Here is a 25,416-nt window from a genome sequence, read left to right on the forward strand (position 1 = left end):
CCCTGCTTTCAGGAGAAAAAACCAAAGGAACACGCTAAGAAGAAATAAGAAAGCTCTGTATTGCCAAATGGATTATCTTTTATGTATACAGTTTTATGTAATTTTAGTAATTGAAGCTAATAACATTAATTTATCTTAACCTCACTTAGAGATCATATTTTTACATATCTGGGGTATGAAAGTAATAAAGGGGCATAATTAATTGTGAGATTATAATCTCCAGGGAAGAAGCCTCAATTGTTTCCCCAGTGCAAGTGTATTATAACAGGGGTTCCCAAGTTCAGTCCAGGACTACTGCCCTGACTACGATTTTCATTCCAACCAGTTTCACAAATGAATGGCTTAGTTTACATTTTTGCTCTTGTGTCTATATTGCTCATCACTAATCCTCAGTATTTGGATACAGTTATACATATATTTCTGAATGCAAAATTAGAAAAGAAAAAGACTAATTAAAGAATTAGATCATTTACAAGTAAGGCTGAACCATTTATTTGTGGAACTAGTTGGAATGAAAACTCACAGCCACAGAGGTATCACAACACTAAGCGTGGGAACCCCTGTACTAAAATAAAATGTTAACATCAGGTAAGACACATAAGGTATCTTTAAATAAGTAACCTGTACTGTTAATTTCAAACTCATGGCAGACCCTTTATGTGCAGCAGCAGAAGACAAAACATGAAAAAATACTATACATCATTTGATTCCTTCATGTCTGGGTTAGGTTTGGGAAGATCAAAAAAAACACCTATACAAAATGACTTCACAAAAACTAGGTAACTCCTGACTCCAAGCCTCTCTTGGGATTATAAAGGAGCGCAGCTTTTTCATTTCAATGTTCTGAAAAAAGTAACACATTGAAAAGGATTGAAGGTGAAAGGCTGGTTCTTGACAAGGTGTGGAATAAGCTGAATAACCAACTCAAGCTTGACAAGGTGTGGATAAGCTGAATAAATATCTCAAAGAGATTTACTATATTTATATTTATAAGCCACATAGAGCTACAACAATTTTGCTTATTTTGTACTTTTCTTCCAATTCTCCTTCACCCGCAATTGAGAGCACTAAGAACTGTTGTAGATGATGGGAAGTAACAGTAAGTAAGTAACAAACTGTGGTACATTTTTTAATGAATGCATGTATTTATGCAAGATAATTACATCTTTTAAACTTATGAATTTGTAATCTATAAAGAAAAGGGGGAAATTTTACTTGCTTCAAAATAATTGATGTGCTGTTTCATGAATATATCCCCAGTTAATTTCCCATAACCACAGGCCAGCCATCTTTTATACTCACACTATACCTTCAGAACATTCCACCGCTTCTGAAGAGGAATAATTGCACCTTGGTCCTTATAGTTAAAAAGAATGTCAAGGTGGAGGTTAAACAATAGACTGGTTCAAAGTTACCATAACATTAAACTTAAGCACCACAACAACTAGCTCTGCATACAATAATACTGGTGCAATTAAATATATTTTTAAACTTTTCTAGTCAAAGTAGTTTGTTCAAGCATTACTAACCTATAAAAAATAAAACAGGTTACTTTAAAATAAAGGCAGTATATACAAAACAATCAAGTACAACAGTGAACAACCCTACCATTGGAGAATTTAAAGTAGTTGTAACAATTACACTTCCTACTAATCATGTGATAAACCTGCATTGCAGTATTTTTTGTTGAACCAGTAATAACAATAAATAATATTATAAAGCGCCTTTACAAGTACTTATATTGGAACATATATTTAATCACTGATACAAAAAAAAAACAAAATTGTGAGCACTTTTGCCTGTTGTTAATTTGTGTTAATAATAAACATGAAAACTGGTTGTGCTGATCAGGAAGGAAATGTGGAGCCAGTATCATGGACCGATTCTCATTTCATTCCATATCCATATGAAGTTTTCTTTAGGTATTCTAGCTACCTCCACATACCAAAGATGAGCATGTAAGGCTGACTGTTGAGTCAGTATGTCTGGGTGTGTGAGTGCTAATCGAAATGGGTTGCAGCCTCATGAAGGGTTAATTCCTGCCATGCACACAATGCTGTCAGGATAAGTTCCCTTGCCCCATAACCCTTTAATGGATTATGCCATTTAAGAAAAACAAGTAAGGATGAATAATATCTATCTATCTAATCTGAATAAGTAGGATATTCTTCAGTTTTTAAATGGATGAAGTACTACAGCAGTAAAACTGTACCTAGAAATTATATAAGAAACTAATGTTGATTGAATGAAAGAAACAAAAAGAATTATCTAGATGGGAACAACTTAATTATGAACACTACTGATATGCTAAAAATTACTATCCAGTTTACAGCTTAGGGAAAACACAGGACAAATGTTGTGAAAAAGAACTTAATCTGAGATGAAATGTTGACAAGTCTCCAGAAATTAGTTAAATCTACAGTTGAACTGTACAGCATCAGTCAGATTATTTCTCTCACTTATGCAAGATGCCAAATGCCCTTCTGTGCTAATGGACAGAACAGCTGCTTCTAGCAGTTTACAAATACCACTTCTTGATATACTGCAGCCAGAGGTCACCTGTCTGTCATGTCCAATCTGTTCTAGGGCTCCAAAATTTCCACACAGTCACTCAAGAAGGCAGCAACTAGTCTGTATCCGAAAAGTGATAACCAGATTAAGAAAAAAGCAACAAACCTAAAACACTATAAATACTGAGCTTTTGCTTATAGCTAGGATAAGCAGAGGCTATTGGGTTCATCTCAATTTGCTGTCTAAATAATAAACATACATAAAATCAGACACTAGCTGAAAGGCTTTATTTACACAGCTTTAAACACAATGTTGCAGAGAAACATCTAAACTAAACCCAGTGTACAAAAACAACTGGGCATTCTGCATTCATAGACTCAATTTTCAGATAATACACAAAATAACTGAACAATTTTTTTGCTGACTGAATTCCTTGGCCAAACTAGAACAACTAGGATTTCCCAGGATCCAGCATGGAAGTAACACCAAAGGAATTCAAAACATTGCCACTTGGCTTATGAACAGAGCTTATGCTAAGAAAAGTAACTGATACCAAGTGGTTTTGTTGCAAACCTCAAAAAAAGTCCTCATAGTCCAAGCTAAAAGCCATAATTTCAACATTAGGCTACTGTACATTTGCTTCTGAAATTAATACTCGATTATACATATAGTATTAATATTTTTTTTTTCATTTCCAACACCTACAAATCTACAGATGGTTCTACTGCATGACATATAGTAGTCATATCTGATTTTTTATAAGAAATATACAGTAACTGTGTTTGTATAAAACATAATGTATGTAAATATATAAAAAAAATTCTGAACACATAGACTGTATTACAGAGTATGGGTGCTGAAGACCTCAGGATGTGTGGTCGGTTCAATTATATTTACATTTTCTTTTACATTTTTTCCCATTATTACTGCAATTCCCTGTATCAGACAATAATCTCACATGCACAAAAGAACTTCAGCTTCATCCAACCCCTCACTACCAAAAACTGTTAGTTTTGCATCTCCAAAGCTATCTTCAAGCATTGTGATAGTTTGCATGTTCAGCATTTGCACATTAGCTTGTTTATGTTCAATTATGACATCCTTTACATACTCTACCACTGTATGATGGTCAGTGTGATTTTCTTTGCTCGGTGTATCAGTAAAATCAGTTCAAGAGAGGTCCCCTGAATCAATAAGATAATTAAGTTATGAAACACACCTGAGACTCACTGTAGGTAGTAGTGAAGGACAAACTGAACACAAAACTGATGGCCATTGTGAACAATACTACACATTCTCTTCCTGACACATTATTATTAAGGACTTTAAACCAACAAATTATTCAACAACCGTGTGTCAAAAAACCCTACTTATAAATGGAAATACGCCTGAATAATGCCATAGATAGATCGATAGATAGATCGATAGATAGATAGATAGATAGATCGAGATAGATAGATAGATAGATAGATCGAGATAGATAGATAGATAGATAGATCGAGATAGATAGATAGATAGATAGATCGAGATAGATAGATAGATAGATCGAGATAGATAGATAGATAGATAGATAGATAGATAGATAGATAGATAGATAGATACTTTATTAATCCCAAGGGGAAATTCACAATGCACCTTACTGTGACTGCTCTCAAATAAAGTACTATCTATTAATGTTACTATTTAAAGAATAATGAAAATTGAGTTGGAAATGAAAAAGAAAAGACACTTGAAGGGGTTGTAATTGGAAAAAGCTTCCAAGTTGATGTTGATCTAGATTTGTGTGATAAATTATTATTACTTTGGAAGGTTGTAGGCATTGCCAATAAAAAGAAACACTAAATTAAACTTGGTGTAACTGACACCAAGAGTATCTCTGGACAAATGTTAATAGCAAAATTTGCAATCATGTCGACTCATATTCAGCAATAAGTTCTGAACAATACAGTTAAGTAGTTAGTAGTAAAGCTACTAACCAGTTTCCCAAATGGCACTGATTTGGTTCTAAAGGTTGAAACAACAGGTGGGTAGCCTCAGAATACCAAAACATTTGATGAGGATACTTTACAAATTGCTAGCAGATACCTTAGATCAAGATGAGGTCAACTCTTACTTGCAGAAAAGCATATCAGACAAATTGGCATTTGTCAGGAACATGGAGAATAGAATCTTTTATATCCACAGACCGTGGAGGATGCTGAAAGGAGCTGTGATCAAACAAGGCATGGTACATGTAGGGGGAAAAACATTAAGACCATCTGGTTGATATCAGCAGTGACAAAAACTGTCAACCTATTATGGTTAATGTTATAAGAAGGATCACAAAATCTGAAAGAGTGATACCAGAAGGCCAAGAAGGCCTCGGAAGAAGCAGTGTTCAAAGAAAGAAAAAAAAAGAGTGTGCAGCCTTCAATGGGAGCACAATGGCTTTCAGACTAAGAGGTTCAAGCACACAAACTCAGTGAGTAAGGAGTAATCAGGATGTTACCTGAGCTGTTCTCAGCAAGGAAGATGAAACATACTTAAGAATAATGTAGTGGTTTAAATGCTCCATAGTAACATGGCCACATGAGAGAAAAGAAAAAACTCTGGTTCCTACATTAAATATCCTTTTCATTATTGAGTAGAAGGTGAAAACACCTAAAGACTGATAATGTGTGCAGTGGTAAAATCAGGAGAAGCAGGTGTATTCTAGTTATCAAGGGATCACACTCCTCAGCATGCCCCCTTGAAAAAACAGGGGTAAATTCAAACTCAGGCAGCTGAATGAAATCTGATTCTGCTTTTATCATTGAACAATGGACTAACATTTTAGTTTTGCTCAGATTATTAATGAGATTGTGATGAACTTGTGAATCCCCTCTATTTATGTGTTATGAGCTTGAAAGAATATGACGGTGTAAGCTTCAATATCAACAACAGAGGTGAATGTAATATTACATCCACAAATGTACAATGGTATCTTTCCACCCCAGTGGTAGCTGGGTTTAGGTAGAAACCAAAAGAATGAGACCACTGGTGAAAGGGGTCAACCTGAAATGAATATACATGGTTGCTGGGATCACTCTCCATGACAAGTTAGGAATTTTAAACATTCCTGAAGACATTAATACAGAGCTGTATCCCCTCCTTAAGTGTACTAAACCTGGACTCACTGGAATGATTATATTGTTCATTTAGCCAAGTAGTACATGTGAAAGACCCAGAAGTGATGGACTTTTACTGGATTCTGGGTTGTGTGGTCTAATCAACTTTGTCTGTTTCCACAATGGCACTCACCTGGGAAAGCGGATTAAAAATGATATAGGATTTGTATTGAACAAATCAGGTGTTAATAAGCAACCCTTTCAGGCAATGTACTTTGTTGTGAAAACAGCCTAACATGTAACAATCTAGAGGGCAATAACATTTATAACAAGCCTACAAGGCATTTTCTGCTGGAAAAGATGAGTAATGCATGATATAAACATACATTGTCTTAAGAACACTTCCATCATCTCGATTAAGTAAGTGATATGGGTTTCCTTCCTTTGTTGTAAAGACATCTAGAGACTAGAGAAGCTGCAAATAATTACATTAAAATCTTCACCAAACTCATGCTCTATTTCAAAATAGTTTTCAAGATGATAGTAATCACATTTAAACTCTTAACAAAACTAATGAACAGTACTAACCTATAAACTTTACCCATTCTAAATCTCTGTTGCTAGTACAGTGGAACCTTGGTTCACGACCATAATTCGTTCCAAAACTCTGGTCGTAACCCGATTTGGTCGTGTATTGTATGTAAATACAATTAATCCGTTCCAGACCGTACAAACTGTATGTAAATATATTTTTTTAAAGACTTTTAAGCACAAATATAGTTAATTATACCATAGAATGTACAGCATAATAGTAAACTAAATGTAAAAATATTGAATAACACTGAGAAAACCTTGAACAGAGAAAACTAACACTGCAAGAGTTTGCGCTATAGCGCTACGAACAGCTCGCTAAAAACACTTTTTTTAAATGAGTTTTAAGCACAGGGAAAACAATGAACATTTGAAAAATCCGTAATTTAATAAACCACCAAGAAAAGTAACATTGCAACAATGCACGCTACGAACCGATCGCTGTAAACAGAATTGAAGTGGAGGTTAAAATCCAATAGAAAAATGTCTTAATTAAATACAATGAGGTTAAAACAATGCTGGAATCTGTCTCTTTAAAAACAAGCCCTTATGCAGCCAGCCCCCACCTCTCTCTCGTGTGTGTGTGTTTGTTTGTGTGTGTGTGTGTGCGTGTGCGTGTGTGTCTCTCTCGCTCGTTGCACAGGGAATGCACAGGGAGAGACTGACCACATGCGGAAATCATCAGCGCACGCAAACCAAAAAGGAAACTGGCTTGTTCGTATACCGAGTGTGTGGTCGTGAACAGATGCAAAAGTTTGCCGAACTTTTTGGTCGTAAACCGATTTGTATGTGTTCCGAGACGTTCGTGAACCGAGGTTCCACTGTATTACCTTTGGAACAGGACATTTTATTATTATTCTTAGAAAGACCATATCCTTTGTGGTAAACAGTTAACATGCCCCTCTTCATTTTGCTATCATGGTCTCTTTCATTTCAACAATAAATCCAGGATACATAATAAACACCATTTCTTATATTTAATAATGGAGAGTGAAAAAGACTACTTACATACTTATTTTCTCTTGACATTATCTAAATTCCATTTTATTTTATTTTATACCATAAACAATTTTATGTTTATGCTTATATTTGAAATGCTCCATGGTCAACTGACGCATTTCATTTTTATGTCACTGTACTCAGTGCTTTGTAAAATTCTTAATGATAGCTCTCACAACAAGTAATGTTACTAAAATTTAAGTGATTTAAAAATGGATAATGGTATTTGTGAAATTAACAAAAAACTTAACAAAAATTATATGACTGTTGAATTCTATGCTATAGGTGTTTAAATGCACATTGTTAATCACTCGACATATCAAAAGTTGTAAAATACATACATTTATTTAGGAAAGTCATTCAGTATAAATTTTTTACATTTATATTTTAATGTACTATTTTTACACAAGTGTAAAAAGTACAGTCTTGATGGTTCTTTTAAACAGAGAATATTTAGAAACTGATATTGTTAAAGATATTTACCGATAAGGACTTCAACTTCTCGGCTCCACTGCCTTTCGATCTCGTTGAACACCTGGCAGCGGAACCTTCCCTGATGCTCCACCGAAACATCAAAAATCTGTTAATGGTAAAACATTAAAAAAACTCTTTATAATGTAAATTAATTTACCTTTTGGACCTTAACAGAAAAAGGCACATATTACATCATGAGGAGTTAAATGCAAAGCCACAGGGAGTCAACTTTCTCTCAACTGGCAGCAATTATATTTTAGGCAGATTTTTTGTTTCTTTTAAAATGAGTAATTTATTTACAGCATAATAACAGAAATATGTAGGACAGAGAAGGTGAACAGTAATTTAAACTAGCCCTGCTGGGAAATATATTAAGAAACACATTACTAAGGACCAATAAAGAAATAAAGTAACTATTCTTGCTTAACTGAAAGGGTGTGCCACATAAGAAAATACACTACTGTGTAACACTGACATAGCCCTCCAAGAATCAATGTATACCACCAATAAAATGCCCAGATTGTACAATTAGGGAATGTTTACTGCAAATAGTGGAGTTTACTGATCATAAAAGTACACATTTACTGATTTGATTTTTAATTATAAATATTATATAAGAATTTTTCAAAAAGAAAATTTTAGTAAACATGTGTAATAAAGCATCTATAATGGTGAACTATTTTAACCTATAAATATGCATGTAATGCATACTTGCTGCATTATTAGACTCTTGTTTCCCTTTATAATTGATGGTGATCTATTCATTTAGTATCCTGTCACTCTTTGTTTTCCAAATCAGTATTAACTGGAAACGCTCAAAAAAAACTTTACTTTTTAAAAAACATAGTAAGAGTGCAAAAAACCTACAGTGTATCTCTTTTTAGCTGCATCCTTTAAGGGGGCCCCATTTCTATACCATTGATACTGAGGAAGTGGTTTACCCACTGCACCACACTCCAGCTCTAAAGTGTCTCCCACCATCAACTTTTGTGTCTGTGGGTGGATCACAACTTTCAGGCGGCCTTCAGTAGGGCTAAACATAGAGCCTAAAAAAACAAGAACAGTTTCATTAATACATTTCACCACTTTATCAGAAGCCATTTTTCCTGTTTTTGTTGATGCTGACAGATACTGACATGAAAGGTATATTTTATTTGGGTTTAACAAACACAAGCTCAAAATACCTCAAAAAATTATAAGCACATAAAGCTTTTAAATTATACTCTCTTTTTTATTTATATATATTCATTTACAAAAAAAAGTTGAATCCAGAGGAAGAGCACCCTAACAGGCTACACAAACATAAACCACGAACCTGGCAGGATTATTGGAACCTTAGAAAACGTGTATTACTGTAACAACATTCCAAGGATGCCTTGGCAATGTGTTTGTCAGGTCTAGCAACACCTGTGCTGATGACCCAGCCTACAGCAACTCTACTGTCTGCTAGCAAGTTTTTGATGATAGCAGTTAAAACAGTTCCCTACATTTGCAGAGCACTTTGCTTACCAAATAATGCAGACATTATGCAGAATATTTCCACCAAAAATATGAAATACAGTTAGGTCCATAAATATTTGGGTAGAGACAACTTTTTTTCTAATTTTGGTTCTGTACATTACCACAATGAATTTTAAATGAAACAACTCAGATGCAGTTGAAGTGCAGACTTTCAGCTTTAATTCAGTGGGGTGAACAAAACGATTGCATAAAAATGTGAGGCAACTAAAGCATTTTTTTAACACAATCCCTTCATTTCAGGGGCTCAAAAGTAATTGGACAATTAACTCAAAGGCTATTCATGGGCAGGTGTGGGCAAGTCCGTCGTTATGTCATTATCAGTTAAGCAGATAAAAGGCCTGGAGTTGATTTTAGGTGTGGTGCTTGCATGTGGATGATTTTGCTGTGAACAGACAACATGCGGTCAAAGGAGCTATCCATGCAGGTGAAAGAAGCCATCCTTAAGCTGTGAAAACAGAAAAACCCATCCAAGAAATTGCTACAATATTACAAATGGCAAAATCTACAGTTTGGTACATCCTGAGAAAGCAAGCAAGCACTGGTGAACTCAGCAACGCAAAAAGACCTGGACGTCCACGGAAGACAACAGTGGTGGATGATCGCAGAATCATTTCCATGGTGAAGAGAAACCCCTTCACAACAGCCAACCAAGTGAACAACACTCTCCAGGGGGTAGGCGTATAGATATCCAAGTCTACCATAAAGAGAAGACTGCATGAAAGTAAATACAGAGGGAGCGGTGCAAGCCACTCATAAGCCTCAAGAATAGAAAGGCTAGATTGGACTTTACTAAAGTGAATTTGTGAATTTCCCCCTGGGATTAGTAAAGTATCTATCTATCTATCTATCTATCTATCTAAAGAACATCTAAAAAAGCCAGCACAGTTCTGTTAAAACATTCTTTGAACAGATGAAACCAAGGTCAACCTCTACCAGAATGATGGCAAGAAAAAAGTATGAAGAAGGCGTGGAACAGCTCATTATCCAAAGCATACCACATCATCTGTAAAACATGGTGAAGGCAGTGTGAAGGCTTGGGCGTGCATGGCTGCCAGTGGCACTGGGACACTAGTGTTTATTGATGATGTGACACAGGACAGAAGCAGCTGAATGAATTCTGAGGTGTTCAAATCCAGCTAAATGCAGTCAAATTGATTGGGCGGCGTTTCATGATACAGATGAACAATGACCCAAAACATAGAGCCAAAGCAACCCAGGAGTTTATTAAAGCAAAGAAGTGGAAAATTCTTGAATGGCCAAGTCAGTCACCTGATCTTAACCCAATTGAGCATGCATTTCACTTGTTGAAGACTAAACTTCAGACAGAAAGGCCCACAAACACACAGCAACTGAAAGCCACTGCAGTAATGGCCTGGCAGAGCAATAAAACGGAGGAAACCCAGCATCTGGTGATGTCCATGAGTTCAAGACTTCAGGCTGTCATTGCCAGCAAAGGGTTTTCAACCAAGTATTAGAAATGAACATTTTATTTCCAGTTATTTAATTTGTCCAATTACTTTTGAGCCCCTGAAATGAAGGGATTGTGTTAAAAAAATGCTTTAGTTGCCTCACATTTTTATGCAATCGTTTTGTTCACCCCACTGAATTAAAGCTGAAAGTCTGCACTTCAACTGCATCTGAGTTGTTTCATTTAAAATCCATTGTGGTAATGTACAGAACCAAAATTAGAAAAAAGTTGTCTCTGTCCAAATATTTATGGACCTAACTGTATACAGTAATCCCTCCTCCATCGCGGGGGTTGCGTTCCAGAGCCACCCGCGAAATAAGAAAATCCGCGAAGTAGAAACCATATGTTTATATGGTTATTTTTATATTGTCATGCTTGGGTCACAGATTTGCGCAGAAACACAGGAGGTTGTAGAGAGACAGGAACGTTATTCAAACACTGCAAACAAACATTTGTCTCTTTTTCAAAAGTTTAAACTGTGCTCCATGACAAGACAGAGATGACAGTTGCATCTCACAATTAAAAGAATGCAAACATATCTTCCTCTTCAAAGAAGTGCGTGTCAGGAGCACAGAATGTCACATAGATAGAGAAAACAATCTCTAGCAAACAAATCAATAGGGCTGTTTGGCTTTTAAGTATGCGAAGCACCGCGGCACAAAGCTGTTGAAGTCGGCAGCTCACACCCCCTCCGTCAGGAGCAGGGAGAGAGAGAGAGAGAGAGAGTTTGTTTTTCAGTCAAAAATCAATACGTGCCCTTCGAGCTTTTAAGTATGCGAAGCACCGTGCAGCATGTCGTTTCAGGAAGCAGCTGCACAAAAGATAGCAACGTGAAGATAATCTTTCAGCATTTTTAGACGAGCGTCCGTATCGTCTAGGTGTGCGAACAGCCCCCCTGCTCAATCCCCCTACGTCAGGATCAGAGAAAGTCAGCGCAAGAGACAGAGAAAAGTAAGTTGGGTAGCTTCTCAGCCATCTGCCAATAGCGTCCCTTGTATGAAATCAACTGGACAAACCAACTGAGGAAGCATGTACCAGAAATTAAAAGACCCATTGTCCGCAGAAATCCGCAAACCAGCAAAAAATCCACGATATATATTTAAATATGCTTACATATAAAATCCACGATGGAGTGAAGCCGCGAAAGGCAAAGCGCGATATAGCGAGACATCACTGTACCTATTAATTTACTTTAAAAATTTATTTAACCATGGACAGGGGTAGCATACATCAATGGGACTACAAAACCTTTGATATCCACTCTTTTTGACAAAATTTTGCTAAACTTACATTTTATATGACAGTTAACTTACCATAGGGAACATTTACATCACAAACTTCCAGCTTTGCCCAGCTGCTAAATTCAAATGAATTTCCACAGTTTACTCTGCAGATATAAAAACCTGTATCATTCACATTTACAGGGTTGAAGACTAACTCTGGGGAATTTTCACAAGGAATCTAAAAACATAAGAGAGTACAGCACATAAAAATGATGCAGTGTTAACTTTTGAATACTATAGAAAATATTCATGCAATTAAAAAGTACTTATATACATAGGCCAAGTATTTTAAAATCAACCTACATAAAAAATATCAAGAAAAAAATTATGAAGGTCATTCTTAAAATATAACCTTTAGTATTCATTAGCTATTATGTCAAGTCAAGTCAAGTCAAGTCAACTTTATTTATAAAGCACTTTACATACAACAGCCGCTGACCAAAGTGCTGAACATAGGCTAAAATAAATTTTAAACAAAAACAAAATAATAAATAAGTAAAATAAAACACAATAAATGAAACTAATTAAAACATAGTAAACACAAGTAAACAGAGTTAATACAGAGTAAAATCAACTGCTCACACAGGATCAAACACCAAACCAAAGAGGTAAGTCTTAAGAGCAGACTTAAAAATGGGCAGTGAGGAGGCCTGTCTAATGTGGATCGGCAGTGAATTCCAGAGCCTTGGAGCCACAACGGAAAAAGCCCTATCCCCCCTGAGCTTTCGCTGAGTCCTAGGCAATCCAGAAGCAGCTGACCAGCTGATCTGAGTGAGCGGGAAGGAGAGTGCATATGCAGCAGCTCAGCGAGGTAGGGCGGAGCAAGCCCATTTAAGGACTTAAAAACAAATAAAAGAATCTTAAAATGAACTCTAAACTGAACAGGCAGCCAGTGCAGTGAGGATAACACAGGTGTAATGTGCTCATTTTTTCGCGTGCCAGTTAAAAGGCGTGCAGCAGCATTTTGCACCAGCTGGAGCCGAGACAGGGTGGACTGGCTAACACCAACATACTACGAATTACAATAGTCCAGCCGGGTTGTAATGAAAGCGTGGATTACTGTTGTAAATTATGTATTATTACACTATGAAACAACCTTTATCCTCAAGAATTATTTAAAAACCACTGGAGGCATTTTGTTTCTTTAAAACAGACATACAAATATAAACAGTATGACAGGGAAAAGGTAGAATATACTGTGGCATACTGTGAGATTATAGACAGTTAGTTTATACATCCTCAGGCTCCATCAGTGTTTCCAAATTTGATCTTCTTTATTCATCTCTACACACCATTTTTTCAAGATAATTTACTGTAATCTATGTGATCACTTCAATATACTGTAGTATGTCAATAGTGGAGGGGGGAATCCATTTTGTGGAGTAAATACAAAATTGAAGGATGTCCCAGTACCTATAGTGGCCAGTGTTAGCGCCTTACAGCACTAAGCTAGAATGACAACACTCATGTATTAAAAACTCATTTATGTATTCAGCATGTTCACAGTAAATAGATTACTATTTGATGAAAATTTGGCACCAACTGATAAAAATGTGTAGCTTTACCAGCCTCTGCATCTAATCTGCAAGTTTGAGCATAGAAAAACACAGACAATCAGTGGTCCGAGAATTAGATCAGACAAGGTACTGCAGCTTTTCATCCTTCCGGCACATTCTTCTCTCATACCACTGGAAAACTGCCCTCTGCGTTGAGTCTAAACCACTGGACAGCTACCATTGCCATTAGGCCCCTACATAATTGGCTGAAAATTGATATTATACTTATATAGATATAGTTATATTCCAGACTTAAAATCTCTAGTTATACCATCCATCATTATAAATCTAATGCAAAATAATTAATAAAATGGATATATACACTCTCTAAGTCATAATCTGATAATACTAAAGATGGGAGTTAAGGAAAAATTTGCATAAATTGGAGATACAGTTTATGCAATAATTTATTAATCCAGTTTCAATAGTAACCTAAATATCAGTCCTAAAACTTACAAAATCAGTTTATTAGATAGATAGATAGATAGATAGATAGATAGATAGATAGATAGATAGATAGATAGATAGATAGATAGATAGATAGATAGATAGATAGATAGATACTTTATTAATCCCAAGGGGAAATTCACATACTCCAGCAGCAGCATACTGATACAAAAAAACAATATTAAATTAAAGAGTAATAAAAATGCAGGTAAAAACAGACAATAACTTTGAATAATGTTAATGTTTACCCCCCCGGGTGGAACTGAAGAGTCGCATAGTTTGGGGGAGGAACGATCTCCTCAGTCTGTCAGTGGAGCAGTTGTTTTGTTTTAGTTGTATTACAAGGGGGCTTCGCTCGCCTACCCCTGGCGTTGGGTATCCCGAAATACATTAGTCGAGCTCATTCGTTTTGGAGCCGTGCCCGCTTTGCCCGCGGCATTTCAGACGCGCATTGTAGGCGCCTGCGTTAATTGATTTTATCCAGGCGGGCTCATGTTTTTACATCCGTCAGTCGAGCTCGTTCGTTTTGAACCCGTGCCTGCTTTGCTTCCGCGTTCGTTTTGAACCCGTGCCTGCTTTGCTTCTGCAATCTCAGATGCACGTTGTAGGCGCCTGCGTACATTGATCTTATCCAGGTGGGCTCGTGTTTGTATCGTTGAGCTGTATTGTGTTTGAATTTGGTGTAAAGCGTTCAGTGGTTTGTACAATCCCAAGCAGCACATTATTCCTAACTTCACTCCGCAGTAGTGCCACTCACAATATGGTGGTGACGCCTGCGCCTTCACTCCGCAGTAGTGCCACTCAAAATATGGCTGTGACGCTTGCGCCTTCCGTACTATGTCGGGTTTCACTATGCGCCTTTGCCTTTCGTACTTTCCCGCGCCTTCCGTACTATCTTCGCGCTATGGGCGCGTTGTTGCTTCATTTCTCATTCACGTCAGCTGAGCTCTTTCGTTTTTGGGCCGTGACTCCTTCATGCGCGGTGGATACGACTTCGCTTGCGGTGTATGAGACGTGCGCTGTACGTGCCTGCGCAGTACGTCTCATGGTCCCATTGCCATGTACCTGCGTCCATGCCATCCGGTTTACCATTCTAGGTTAGTAATATGGATTTTAGTTGTATTGGAAGTCCGATGTATATAGGCTGAACAGGACCGGAGAAAGTACAGTCCCCTGCGGCGCTCCTGTGTTGCTGAACACAATGTCAGACCTGCTGTTCCAGAGACACACATACTGAGGTCTGTTTGTAAGATAGTCCACGATCCATGCCACTAGGTATGAATCTACTCCCATCATAAGGAATTTCTCAATCCACCAGATAAAATATATTTGCATATTTACTTATATATGTGTGTGTGTGTGTGTGTGTGTGTGAAAAACTTTTTTCTCAACATTTGATGCCATACTTTAATAGATCTTAATATCCATGTCCAAAAATGATGTCTCATAAATTCTTACAAATATACTGTATTTTGGGCAACAAATGTTAAATATACAATAAGATATTAGCTGAGAAATACATTTTTTAAAACAGTTTGTTGCAATTTTGTTTTAGTTGATGTTTAGTTTAATAAGAATATTGAATTACATGGTTTACATGTAATGCTGAGTAAACGCAAAATGAAACAATCCACCAACTGATTTTCTGAACTTGCTTAAGTTCATTACAGGCTCAGGTTATCAACATTGAATCAGGATTTTTATAAGGCATACTTAACTCATATAAGGCCACAGCTGAATTACTAATTAGCATACTTAGCATACCACACATACCTTATTCAAGAAAAGAGTGCTCAGACACAGAGAAAACATTCATATGCTATACACGCAGTTACTAGGCCAAAATTCAAAGCCAATTTCCAGAAAATATTCCAATAGTTCCAAAAATCAGCGCTGAAACAAAAACAGGTGCAAAACTATGCAAAAGTACAAGCAAAGAAGTTTTTAGCTACAAAAAGCTAAGGAAAAATGAGTGCAAAAACAAAGGAATTCAGTTTTCCCAAAAAGACTGGATGAGTTAATACTCGTACTAACAAGTAGGCTTTCCTTTATAGGGGGAAATGGCCACTGTTACAACACATTCTTACAACACTGTGTCCAATGTGGGATCCAGAACGTAACAGAAGACAACCAGGCAAGAGGTAAAAAAGAAAATACAAAGAAGCAAATGAAAATTGCCCAAAAGGCATACAAAAGTCTATAAGACCTGAGAAGCTATGAGGGAGCAGCATTAAATACATATAAGCATACCATTAATACAGTATGTGACAAAATGATTAAAAAAAATCTAGATATTTTCTGTGTGTGTATTTTTCATTTGATATTTTTATGTAGAAGTAACTAATTCTTTACATTTCAAAGTCAAATGTTTTTTAAAACCTTACTTACTTCTTCTTTAAATTTAAACCACTGGTACTGAATATTGGGATGGCCAGCAGCATGACATCCTAATCGGACGATATGACCAGATAACACTGCCTGTGACTGGGGCTGAATGATAATTTTAATTCCTTTTAAAACAAAAATACCAAAAGAGTTGTTAATGCATTATACAAAGCATTACACATTTGCTCAGTCTGTTTTTAATTAACATTTTTTAAAACCTAATGCATGGCAAAAACAAAGTTGTAAAAATGCAGATAAAGGGTGAAACTTACCTTGTGTTTTTAAACACTGAACAGCTTCCACATTTCCAATCTTATGAAGAAAATCTGTAAGGTTTCTTACAGAACAGCCTCTCTCTCCCATCAGCCATAACAAGCTGCGTGAAGGGCTGCCTTCAGGATCAAGGACTTTAAGTGAACATTTCTCCATTTCATCTCCGCTGAAAATAAGTCACAAATAATCAAGTCTAGAAAAATAGCTTAATGCAGACCAAAATGGTTCTATATAGTCTCCTTCTTATTGGACTGGCTCAGAGCCCTGCACATTCCAGGAAACTCAAATAAAGTACATGAAAATACGTGAATGGCATAATACTGTAATAGGATTATAAACCTTTAAAGCAAATCTAGAAAAGAACTCAAGTATCCAGATGAACAATAGAGACAGTTTACCTACTACCTAACAAAACAAGCTTGAGTGTTTGCCTCTCAATTTTCAAACTTCTTCTTATTATTAATTCTTGTATATGAATGTTGACACAAATGCAAAGAAGTCAAGAAATGTATCAAACAGTCTATGTACCAAAACAATTGGAACTTTCAGTATATACAAGACTACTGTGCTTAAATAAGCACCTGAAGGTACTGTACCAAAATTAGAACGATATTTACAAATAAAATTAAATTGATGGCACTCTTCCTCAAGCATGTTTAATCAGTCTGCTGTGCTTTGAATAACATTTTTTAAACAATGAAATTAAACAGTGGCCAATTTTAGATGGGAAAGGTGAAAAAAACACCTATCATCAAAAACATTCTGGTTTTCTAAACAAAGAATCACAGCAACTAAAACATCTCAAATGTCAGAATTGCCACATTTCATAAAAATAAGAAAGACAGGGTGTTACTATCAAGATACTCATAAAGATGTGAAACCAAACTAAGATTTTCTGCACTTTTTCAAGAAAAGAGACTCTGTTTTGTTAAATAAAAGAAAAAAACAAAACCAGTCTCACAAAATTAAGATTATTTTCAATGACCCAATATATATACGCAGAAAATTTAAATTTACTATCTCAGGCAAGCATATATATACACATATAGATATATATATAAATACACACACACATATATATATATATATATATATATATATATATATATATATATATATATATATATATATATACATATACATACTGTGGAAACATCAGCCCAGCTACAGACAGAGATGCAGACCCACAATGTTCAGAACACACAATCTTTATTTTTCTTTTCTCTTACACACAGAACAGTGCACAAATCACCTCCAATTAGGTTCAGTCCCGTCTTTCTTTCTTTCTCCTCCACTCTTCTTATTCATCTGCCGCCTTTACTCCCTCCACACACAAGCTCCCTCCTCTTCCACCGGACTCCAGCTCTTTGAATGGAGTGAGGTGGCTCCTTTTATACTACACCCGGCTGTGCTTCAGGTGCTTCCTGATGGCATTCCTGCAGCACTTCCTGGTGTGGCAGAAGTGCTACAGTCCATGGCTCTGAAACCATCTAGGCGCCCCCTGGCGGTAGCCACGGTCCCCCACAGAGTTGAGCTTCCAAGCTCTGTGGTCCCCATGCAATCCAGGGTGGCTGCCCCCTTGCGTCCCGGGGAATATACTGCCTCTCTCCCCGTCCCGGTGGGGGCAAGGTCCCCAGTCATCTGTTACAATACATATATACATACACACACGCACACACATACATACATACACACACGCACACACATACATTATATATATATATATATATATATATATATATATATATATATATATATATATATATATATATATATACATACACATACTGTATATACACGTATGCATATATATACATATACCGGTTAAGTCGGTCTTATATTCAAGGATTTTAAGGGTTGACCTTGGGGAGGGACATGCATATTACATCTATCTATGGACAGACATCTAATACCTACCGATCTATCTATATCCCCAACACCCAGTGCTGCTATGGATCGGTGAATGGATATACTTACTACGTATATAAATTGATTACATCTTGCCTGAAGAAGGCCTGAGTTGCCTCGAAAGCTTGCATATTGTAATCTTTTTAGTTAGCCAATAAAAGGTGTCATTTTGCTTGACTTTTCTCTACGTATATAAAGTAATTAAGTTTTCTATGGTTCTTGAGATACTTCAAATTTAGCTTTATCTACTTGCTGCACTCTCAAGCTTTTTTTATCTTTAAAAACAAATAACCGTTCTTTGTTAGCCCATTAGATAATCATGTCTAGACTTCAGAAATGTAGATGTGATACAGTCAGTTCACTCCACAACAGCATTTCCCCAATTTGGTACAGCAATGAGACTCAGGCATATCTACTAGTTCTGCCTCTCCAAGTGGATCCTCAATGAGAAAGGCAGGTTTGTGTTTGAGAATTAATCAAAAAATATAATAAATAGCCTTTGGGAGATCACTCAGTCTTAAACAGGTTTTAGCTCTCGTGTGGTAGAAAAAAAAAAGACTCCTTCATAATATCTTCCTAAAGTTTTTTTTCAGTTATGTTTTCTTCTGTTGTTTCTGTTGTGTTGTTTCAAAGAAAATCCAGTAGTTAATCAGCAGATATAGTACTTATACTGTGTCATTCAAAAAATATACTGTATACTGTATATCACGTATGCAATAAGCAAACATTAATTAGCACAAGAAAAAAAATGACGACTGTTACTTCTGACAATGAATCAGCACTAAACATTCATCCCTCTTTTTTCAGTAGTTACTCTCTCTTCGTTCATGTCATGAGGAACGTAGCCTTACCCTAATAGCAAAGTAAATAATGCTAGCATGCTATTTAGTAGGACTGGTATTATTTAATAAGATTAAACAACATGTCTTTGTATAGACAACTTCCTAAAAACAATATGATATATATATATATATATATATATATATATATATATATATATAAAGGTTACTGGAAAGCCTAACAGTCCTCAAGGCTACAAAAACATCAAACCACATAATAACATAAAAATAAGTTAAACGAAACAGTTCAGTTCAATAATTAATAAAAGGGTGAACACCCACACTATACTGTGTTCCCACAGACTACTATATACTGTATAACATAATTGCAAATAACTACAATTGAAAATAACTAATAAGTGGTTTGGGAACAATTTGGTCTAGCACTAAAACACTACAAAAATGCTTAGGTGTAAATGAGTCCTAACTGTAGAGATTGTTGAGATATTTGAAATTCACTTTCACTATTAAAATTAAGGGAGACGGATTAAGTCAAGAGTTTCTCCGATTAAGTGTAAGCCCCAAGACAAAGTTTGATATTTGTCATTGGGGCAACCTGTGCAGGCGTAAAAGATTAAAAGACCTGAAATTCTGCTGACTGTTTCTCTGATACTATGGGATGCTGATGACTGTTGACTTTTGTTCAGAATTAGTAATATTTGCCTAGTAGACTACTAGATTTTGAATGAAAACAATGATTATGAGGGCAACAAATAATCAAAATTCAGTCTGAAGTTAATTAGGCAAAACAGACATCACTTTACTTACAAATGATTTATTCTACCGTCAAATAATTATCCTCATACCATTGCAATCCTTCTAGTAACTTGATTGATTATAAAAATCCTCATACCACTGCAATCCTTCTAATAACTTGATTCATTGGAACATACAAAACAGAAAATATAATAAAATTTGACTAGATAACCAGTCATGCATTTACTGGAACAAATGAATACTTGGCAATTAAAAAAAAAAAATTTTCAATAGTAGCAGTTAGATACAGTTTTATTCTTGCTTTTTAATTTTTACATTGAACATATCACTAAAGCTTCTATCCATTTAAAAACTTTCTTAATTTCAAGGTCTGCACATGCATCACATTATTCCAGAGAAGCCATGACAATTAGATTATTAAATGTGGATATGTGACTAGTACAAACACAAATTTTAAATTATTTGCTATGCAATTAGTAAATGTAATAATTACCTCACTTTAAAACGCCTGTCATCTGACACAACCTCTGCAAGTTTACGCCATCCTTTATTGTTGGTTTTATCCAGCACTTCACAAAGCTTCTTTAGAATTGGCTCCCTCAGATCATTGATGTTTAACAAGCTATGCTGATGAGAATCAGACATCTTTAGGTATAGCTGATTCCACAAATGCCAATATCAAGTACAGAAGTGGTCACTTTTCTGTTAAAAAAAAAAAACAAAAAAAAAGAACTGAGAAATACAATGTGTTATTTTAATAATAAGCTGAAGTTTAATGCAAACCTGGGGAAAATTTAAAAATAAGAATAACTCTTAAGTTGTTCTGTTTACCTCCTCAAATAACTTAATATATACTGTACCGTTAACTGTATTATGGATATAAAGCATAAGGCTTTTTCTTCCCTGAGATGTACTATCACCGACACTCTCCATATACAAACATTAAAATAAAGACCCATGATCACTACCTCAGTAAGCTTTATGCAATGCAGCATATACATTCCATATACTGTACATCTGTAATCCAGGCATGGAAATCAATTTAAAACAAAAGTGAGACTTTGAATAATCCAAATGACACATGGACCACCCTCATATAACAGTGAAAGAAACAGAAGTTTAACTTTACCTCTCTATATACACCTGGGTAATAAACACTGAAGGCTGTAATAACATATTCAATACAAATATATATAAAAGTATCCCAAAATCCTTCTATGCTAAGAGGCGGCTGCTTTCTGCACAGTGACTGCACTTTTGACCTCGTACAGACCAAATAGGAATTAAGGATCATGAACTAAACCAGACCAGTTGTGCCTGATACTGACTCATGTACTGTAAATCATTTACCCAATCTGTATAGTTATGAGAGCATTAGAATGTACAGTGATTAAATTAGCGTGTGCTTAACTGATATGTCACTTCTAGAAAACATTAATGCTGACGGACCCAGATCAAAACTTAATTTTGTATTCTGTTCTGTTTGCCAAGAAATTTTGCTCACCATCAAACAATCAGGTCAATGTTTCCCCATTTGTGATGAAAAAGCCTTTTATTTCTATTTGGATGCCTTAGATCGTCACCTTTTCTCTTTCATGTCCTGGATCTGAAAATGCACTAAACATGATACTGTCACTTGAAATATGAATGGCTATAGAGCAAATAACTTTGAGCAGTCAAAGAATAATCACCAAAAAAAAACTGTCAGGCAGGTCCTCTGATACAGTAGTGAAGAAAATCCTGAAGCCTGCACTCTTATCTACTAAATAACAGAGTTTAATTTATGAGCTACTGAATGCAACTTGCTCTGAAGACAGAAGAACAATACTATCATAGATGAAATCTTGATTATATATAACTATGCTGACTCCAAGTTCTGAAATTAAGCTGTGTAAAATGTTTACAATCTCTCTTTCATAATACAAAATTCTCTTTCATACCACACACATTTGCGGGGAAATTTTTTTTTTTTTTTTACATTTTTTTTCAAGCATTTCAGTTTGTGCCATTACAGGAAAAACAAAACAAACATATCCAATTAAGACATTTGCTTCTTTAGTTGTTTCCCAATGGCTTGATTCATTAAAAACGCTGAAATGACTGACAGGTTAAATTTGCTTCGTTAAATGCAAAACAATATCATATTTAGAATGTGGTAGTTGTATTTACTTCTAAACGATAATAAATTTGTTTACAAAATTACCTTAATTAAATATGAAAATACATCTTTTTTTCTTCTCTCTCATTATACCTTTTCTATTGTTTAAAACAAGTTTATAATTTCTCCTCTGTCTATCTGAATCATTCTGTTAGGCAAAACAATCTAGTTTACATTACAGCCTTATTTGCCTTTTCCTACAGTTTGTCTCTTTTCAATATCTGTTCTTAAAAATGGCTTAAAAATGTAACGTTTCCTGATTCATACAGTATAAATGCTCCCCCCCCCCCACTAAAAGCCACACGTTTATAATTGTGAATTAAAGAAATAAATAAGATACAATATTGGTGATTGCTGTAACAAAGGGTAAAAACAATCATTTTACAGAGCTAATTAGTGGCTACAAAGCAAAGTGGCGGATTCCCCCGTGTGCCAGTGGAACCAATGAACAAAGCCATAATCGCCCAGAAGTGCTTTACGTTAACAACAACAAAAATAGTTGATTCAGATAGCCTGCACAGCATAGACAATCACCATCATTAAATTTTTTTTACAATGTGGAGTGTCAGCCATACAGGATATACTCTTCTGCCAACTGCAACATGCTTTCTAGAAGCCTATCACCCACAGATGTGGTCAACAGGAGACAAAAGTCCCTATTGGTTGAGCAGTCCCTGTTCTTATCTGTGTAAGGGCATTCAGGAGTGAGTAAAGAGCCAAAAGACGTGAGAAGAAAGAAGAAAGGTATGAAAAAGAAAGACAAATGAATGAAAAAGGGAGGGAAGAGGTAGTTCAGGACACAGCTTTACTATCTTGGAAGCCTCTAACATAATCCAAAAACAAGAATTGAGAGCAACTGTGGCAGGACTTCCCTTTCGTTTTCTGTAATTTTTTATTAATGATGCTTTATAACCACTTAAAAAAACCTGTCTCATTAAAATTGGGATTCTTACAATATGCTTTTCATGGTACTGTACTTAAATCCTCCAGTTCATGATTAGCCGACTAGCAGTTTTCAACCTTGGATGAGAAAGTAGTCATCAGTATGATTGTCTATTCTACACAGATAATAACTGAACAGATCACTCTTACCACATTCAACTGTGCAATCTTTCCACTGTTTTTCTCTTCTCAAAAACATGTGGTCAGTATAACTGGGGTACTAGACTGAACCTCTATGAAAGAGTGTTAATATGTGTGTAAGACTGATCCTTTGGTCATACACCTCACTCTACCAGACAGACTCCTGCTCCCCATGATAGTAAGCTGGACTGAGTTCACAAAATAGATGTAGTGCTTCATTACAAATTACTTCATTAAGCATCAGATACAATTCCATTAAATCTGGTTCTGCCTTCCCAGGATATTATAGGTAGACAACTTCATTTGAAAGACTTGAGGGTTTCAATACTTTCATTACTTTAAGGCTAGTGCAATGAATCTAATCATATGTATTGGTTTATTTAGAGAAACAAGTACTTTAAAGATTGGCTTAAACTCTGGCACTGATTTAATATTCATTGCCTCTACTATGTTTTTTAACATTACCTTAACCTTATTCAAGTGTGAGGTGTATCTGTATTGCCATCTCTTGCATATATTTAAACTACGGATTACATTTCCATTGTATTGATCAAATTTCACAACTCCCTTTGATTGATTAACCTTAACCTTTACAAAAGAGACACACACTGTCTAGTAATATTTAAAATAAAGCATCAACATATTTCAATATGTTGCATTATACTGTACATGTAAGAATCTGTTTTCATATTAACAGAAAACATGGACAAACTTTGTTTAAAATTACTGAAAACATTTTGATACAGGAGTATGAGCATATTGACGTTTCTGGGAGTCAGTCAAGTGCCCAGCCTGCCCCATATACCTTAAGCAGACATGTAACATACATGCCCAACCATATGTATAAAGCAGATGTTTCTCTTTTCCTACTTAGGCTGACACCACATACTGTAGTTTGGTACACTTGCATTTCTGCTGCTCCTCAAATGTCCCTTTGTGTCATGGTGGTGTATGGACAGCTCTCCAGATGAGTATAATCATCTTCACTGAGGTAGTTTTGTTCATATGTGAGAGTGTCTGTTCAAGCATGTGAAAAGTATGAATTGCCCTGTAAACTTTCATTGGAAATGAATAGCTGGACTAATGACACTGATGTTTTAGATATGCTCAGTTAATTTTTCATCATGGTTAAGATAATGTCATGATAAATTGGACACTTACTGCCACTTGCAGTGTAAAAACAAAACCTGCTACCAAGACCAAGTTCACTAAGGTAAGTGTATTAGTGGTCACGATATTTTCTGTGTTATCATAGACACAATAAACATGTTCATGTTTATCTGTGGGTCAGCACAACTGTCTCTCTGCAACTCATGGATTTATGATGATCTACTATCAGGGTGACCTGGGGGTACGTCCTGGCACATGCGAGAAAAAAAGTAATGCAGGAGTTGCACTGAAATCAGGTCCCCCCCGACTAAATAATCACCTCCCTCAGTGTACATACACATCACCCAAGCCAAGAGGTATTATTTTATCTTTCTTAAGGTAAATATGTATGTGCCATTGATTAACTCTGTCATAATATTAGGAGATCAAATAGCAATCATAAGATCATTTTTACAGTGGTGCCTCGTACTTTGAACTTAATTTGTTTCAGGATGCCATTTGAACTCGGAATTGATCAAAGTCTGAATCAATTTTCCCCTATTAGAAATAATGGGAAGTAAATTAATACATTCCCTAAACTATACCCATTTCAATAAACCAAAACAGCAAATACATATAATTTAAGGTAACATTTCTCTCAAATTTAGCGTTTGAACTCTGGAATGTTCAAAGTTAGAATCGTTTGAAGTACGAGGTATCACTGCATATTTATTTTGCCTGTTACTGCATTAAGTTTTAGACAATATTAGTTGACTGTAGCTGCCAGACTGGAAGGTGAGAATCACTGCAGATTTCATCTCTTGTTACCAATGGACCTATAGATTATGTCCTAAATATTTCACTCCTACCTAACAAACACACACAGAAATTTCCAACATTTCGCAATCTCTCAATAGCACCAGCGGTACTTCACACTCTTCCATGCAATACGCTTACACAGTTACTCATATATTATATAAATAAAACAAGCTGAGGGTTCAAATATCTCCTCTCCAAGGAATATTTAA

General features: G+C 35.7%; 1 protein-coding gene across 5 annotated transcripts in view; it reads right to left on the reverse strand.

Annotated features, from left to right (window-relative positions):
• Window positions 1–25,416, reverse strand: part of malt1 (MALT paracaspase 1) — a 65,683-nt gene that overhangs the window by 35,711 nt on the left and 4,556 nt on the right. For 3 of the 5 annotated variants that reach the window (XM_051927624.1, XM_028802505.2, XM_028802504.2), the window contains 7 exons: window positions 20,552–20,760; window positions 16,594–16,760; window positions 16,325–16,446; window positions 11,964–12,111; window positions 8,529–8,707; window positions 7,671–7,767; window positions 1,310–1,357 (listed from right to left, as the gene is read on the reverse strand). In XM_051927624.1, coding sequence (XP_051783584.1) covers window positions 1,310–1,357; window positions 7,671–7,767; window positions 8,529–8,707; window positions 11,964–12,111; window positions 16,325–16,446; window positions 16,594–16,760; window positions 20,552–20,703 — 913 coding nt within the window. In that variant the 5' untranslated portion in view covers window positions 20,704–20,760. Of the gene's footprint in view, window positions 1–1,309; window positions 1,358–7,670; window positions 7,768–8,528; window positions 8,708–11,963; window positions 12,112–16,324; window positions 16,447–16,593; window positions 16,761–20,551; window positions 20,761–21,562; window positions 21,582–25,416 lie in introns of those variants that run through there. The other 2 variants (XM_051927623.1, XM_051927625.1) reach the window with 2 other exon arrangements.

Source organism: Erpetoichthys calabaricus, chromosome 5 (genome assembly GCF_900747795.2).
Source record: "Erpetoichthys calabaricus chromosome 5, fErpCal1.3, whole genome shotgun sequence".
NCBI classification, from domain to species: domain Eukaryota; kingdom Metazoa; phylum Chordata; class Cladistia; order Polypteriformes; family Polypteridae; genus Erpetoichthys; species Erpetoichthys calabaricus.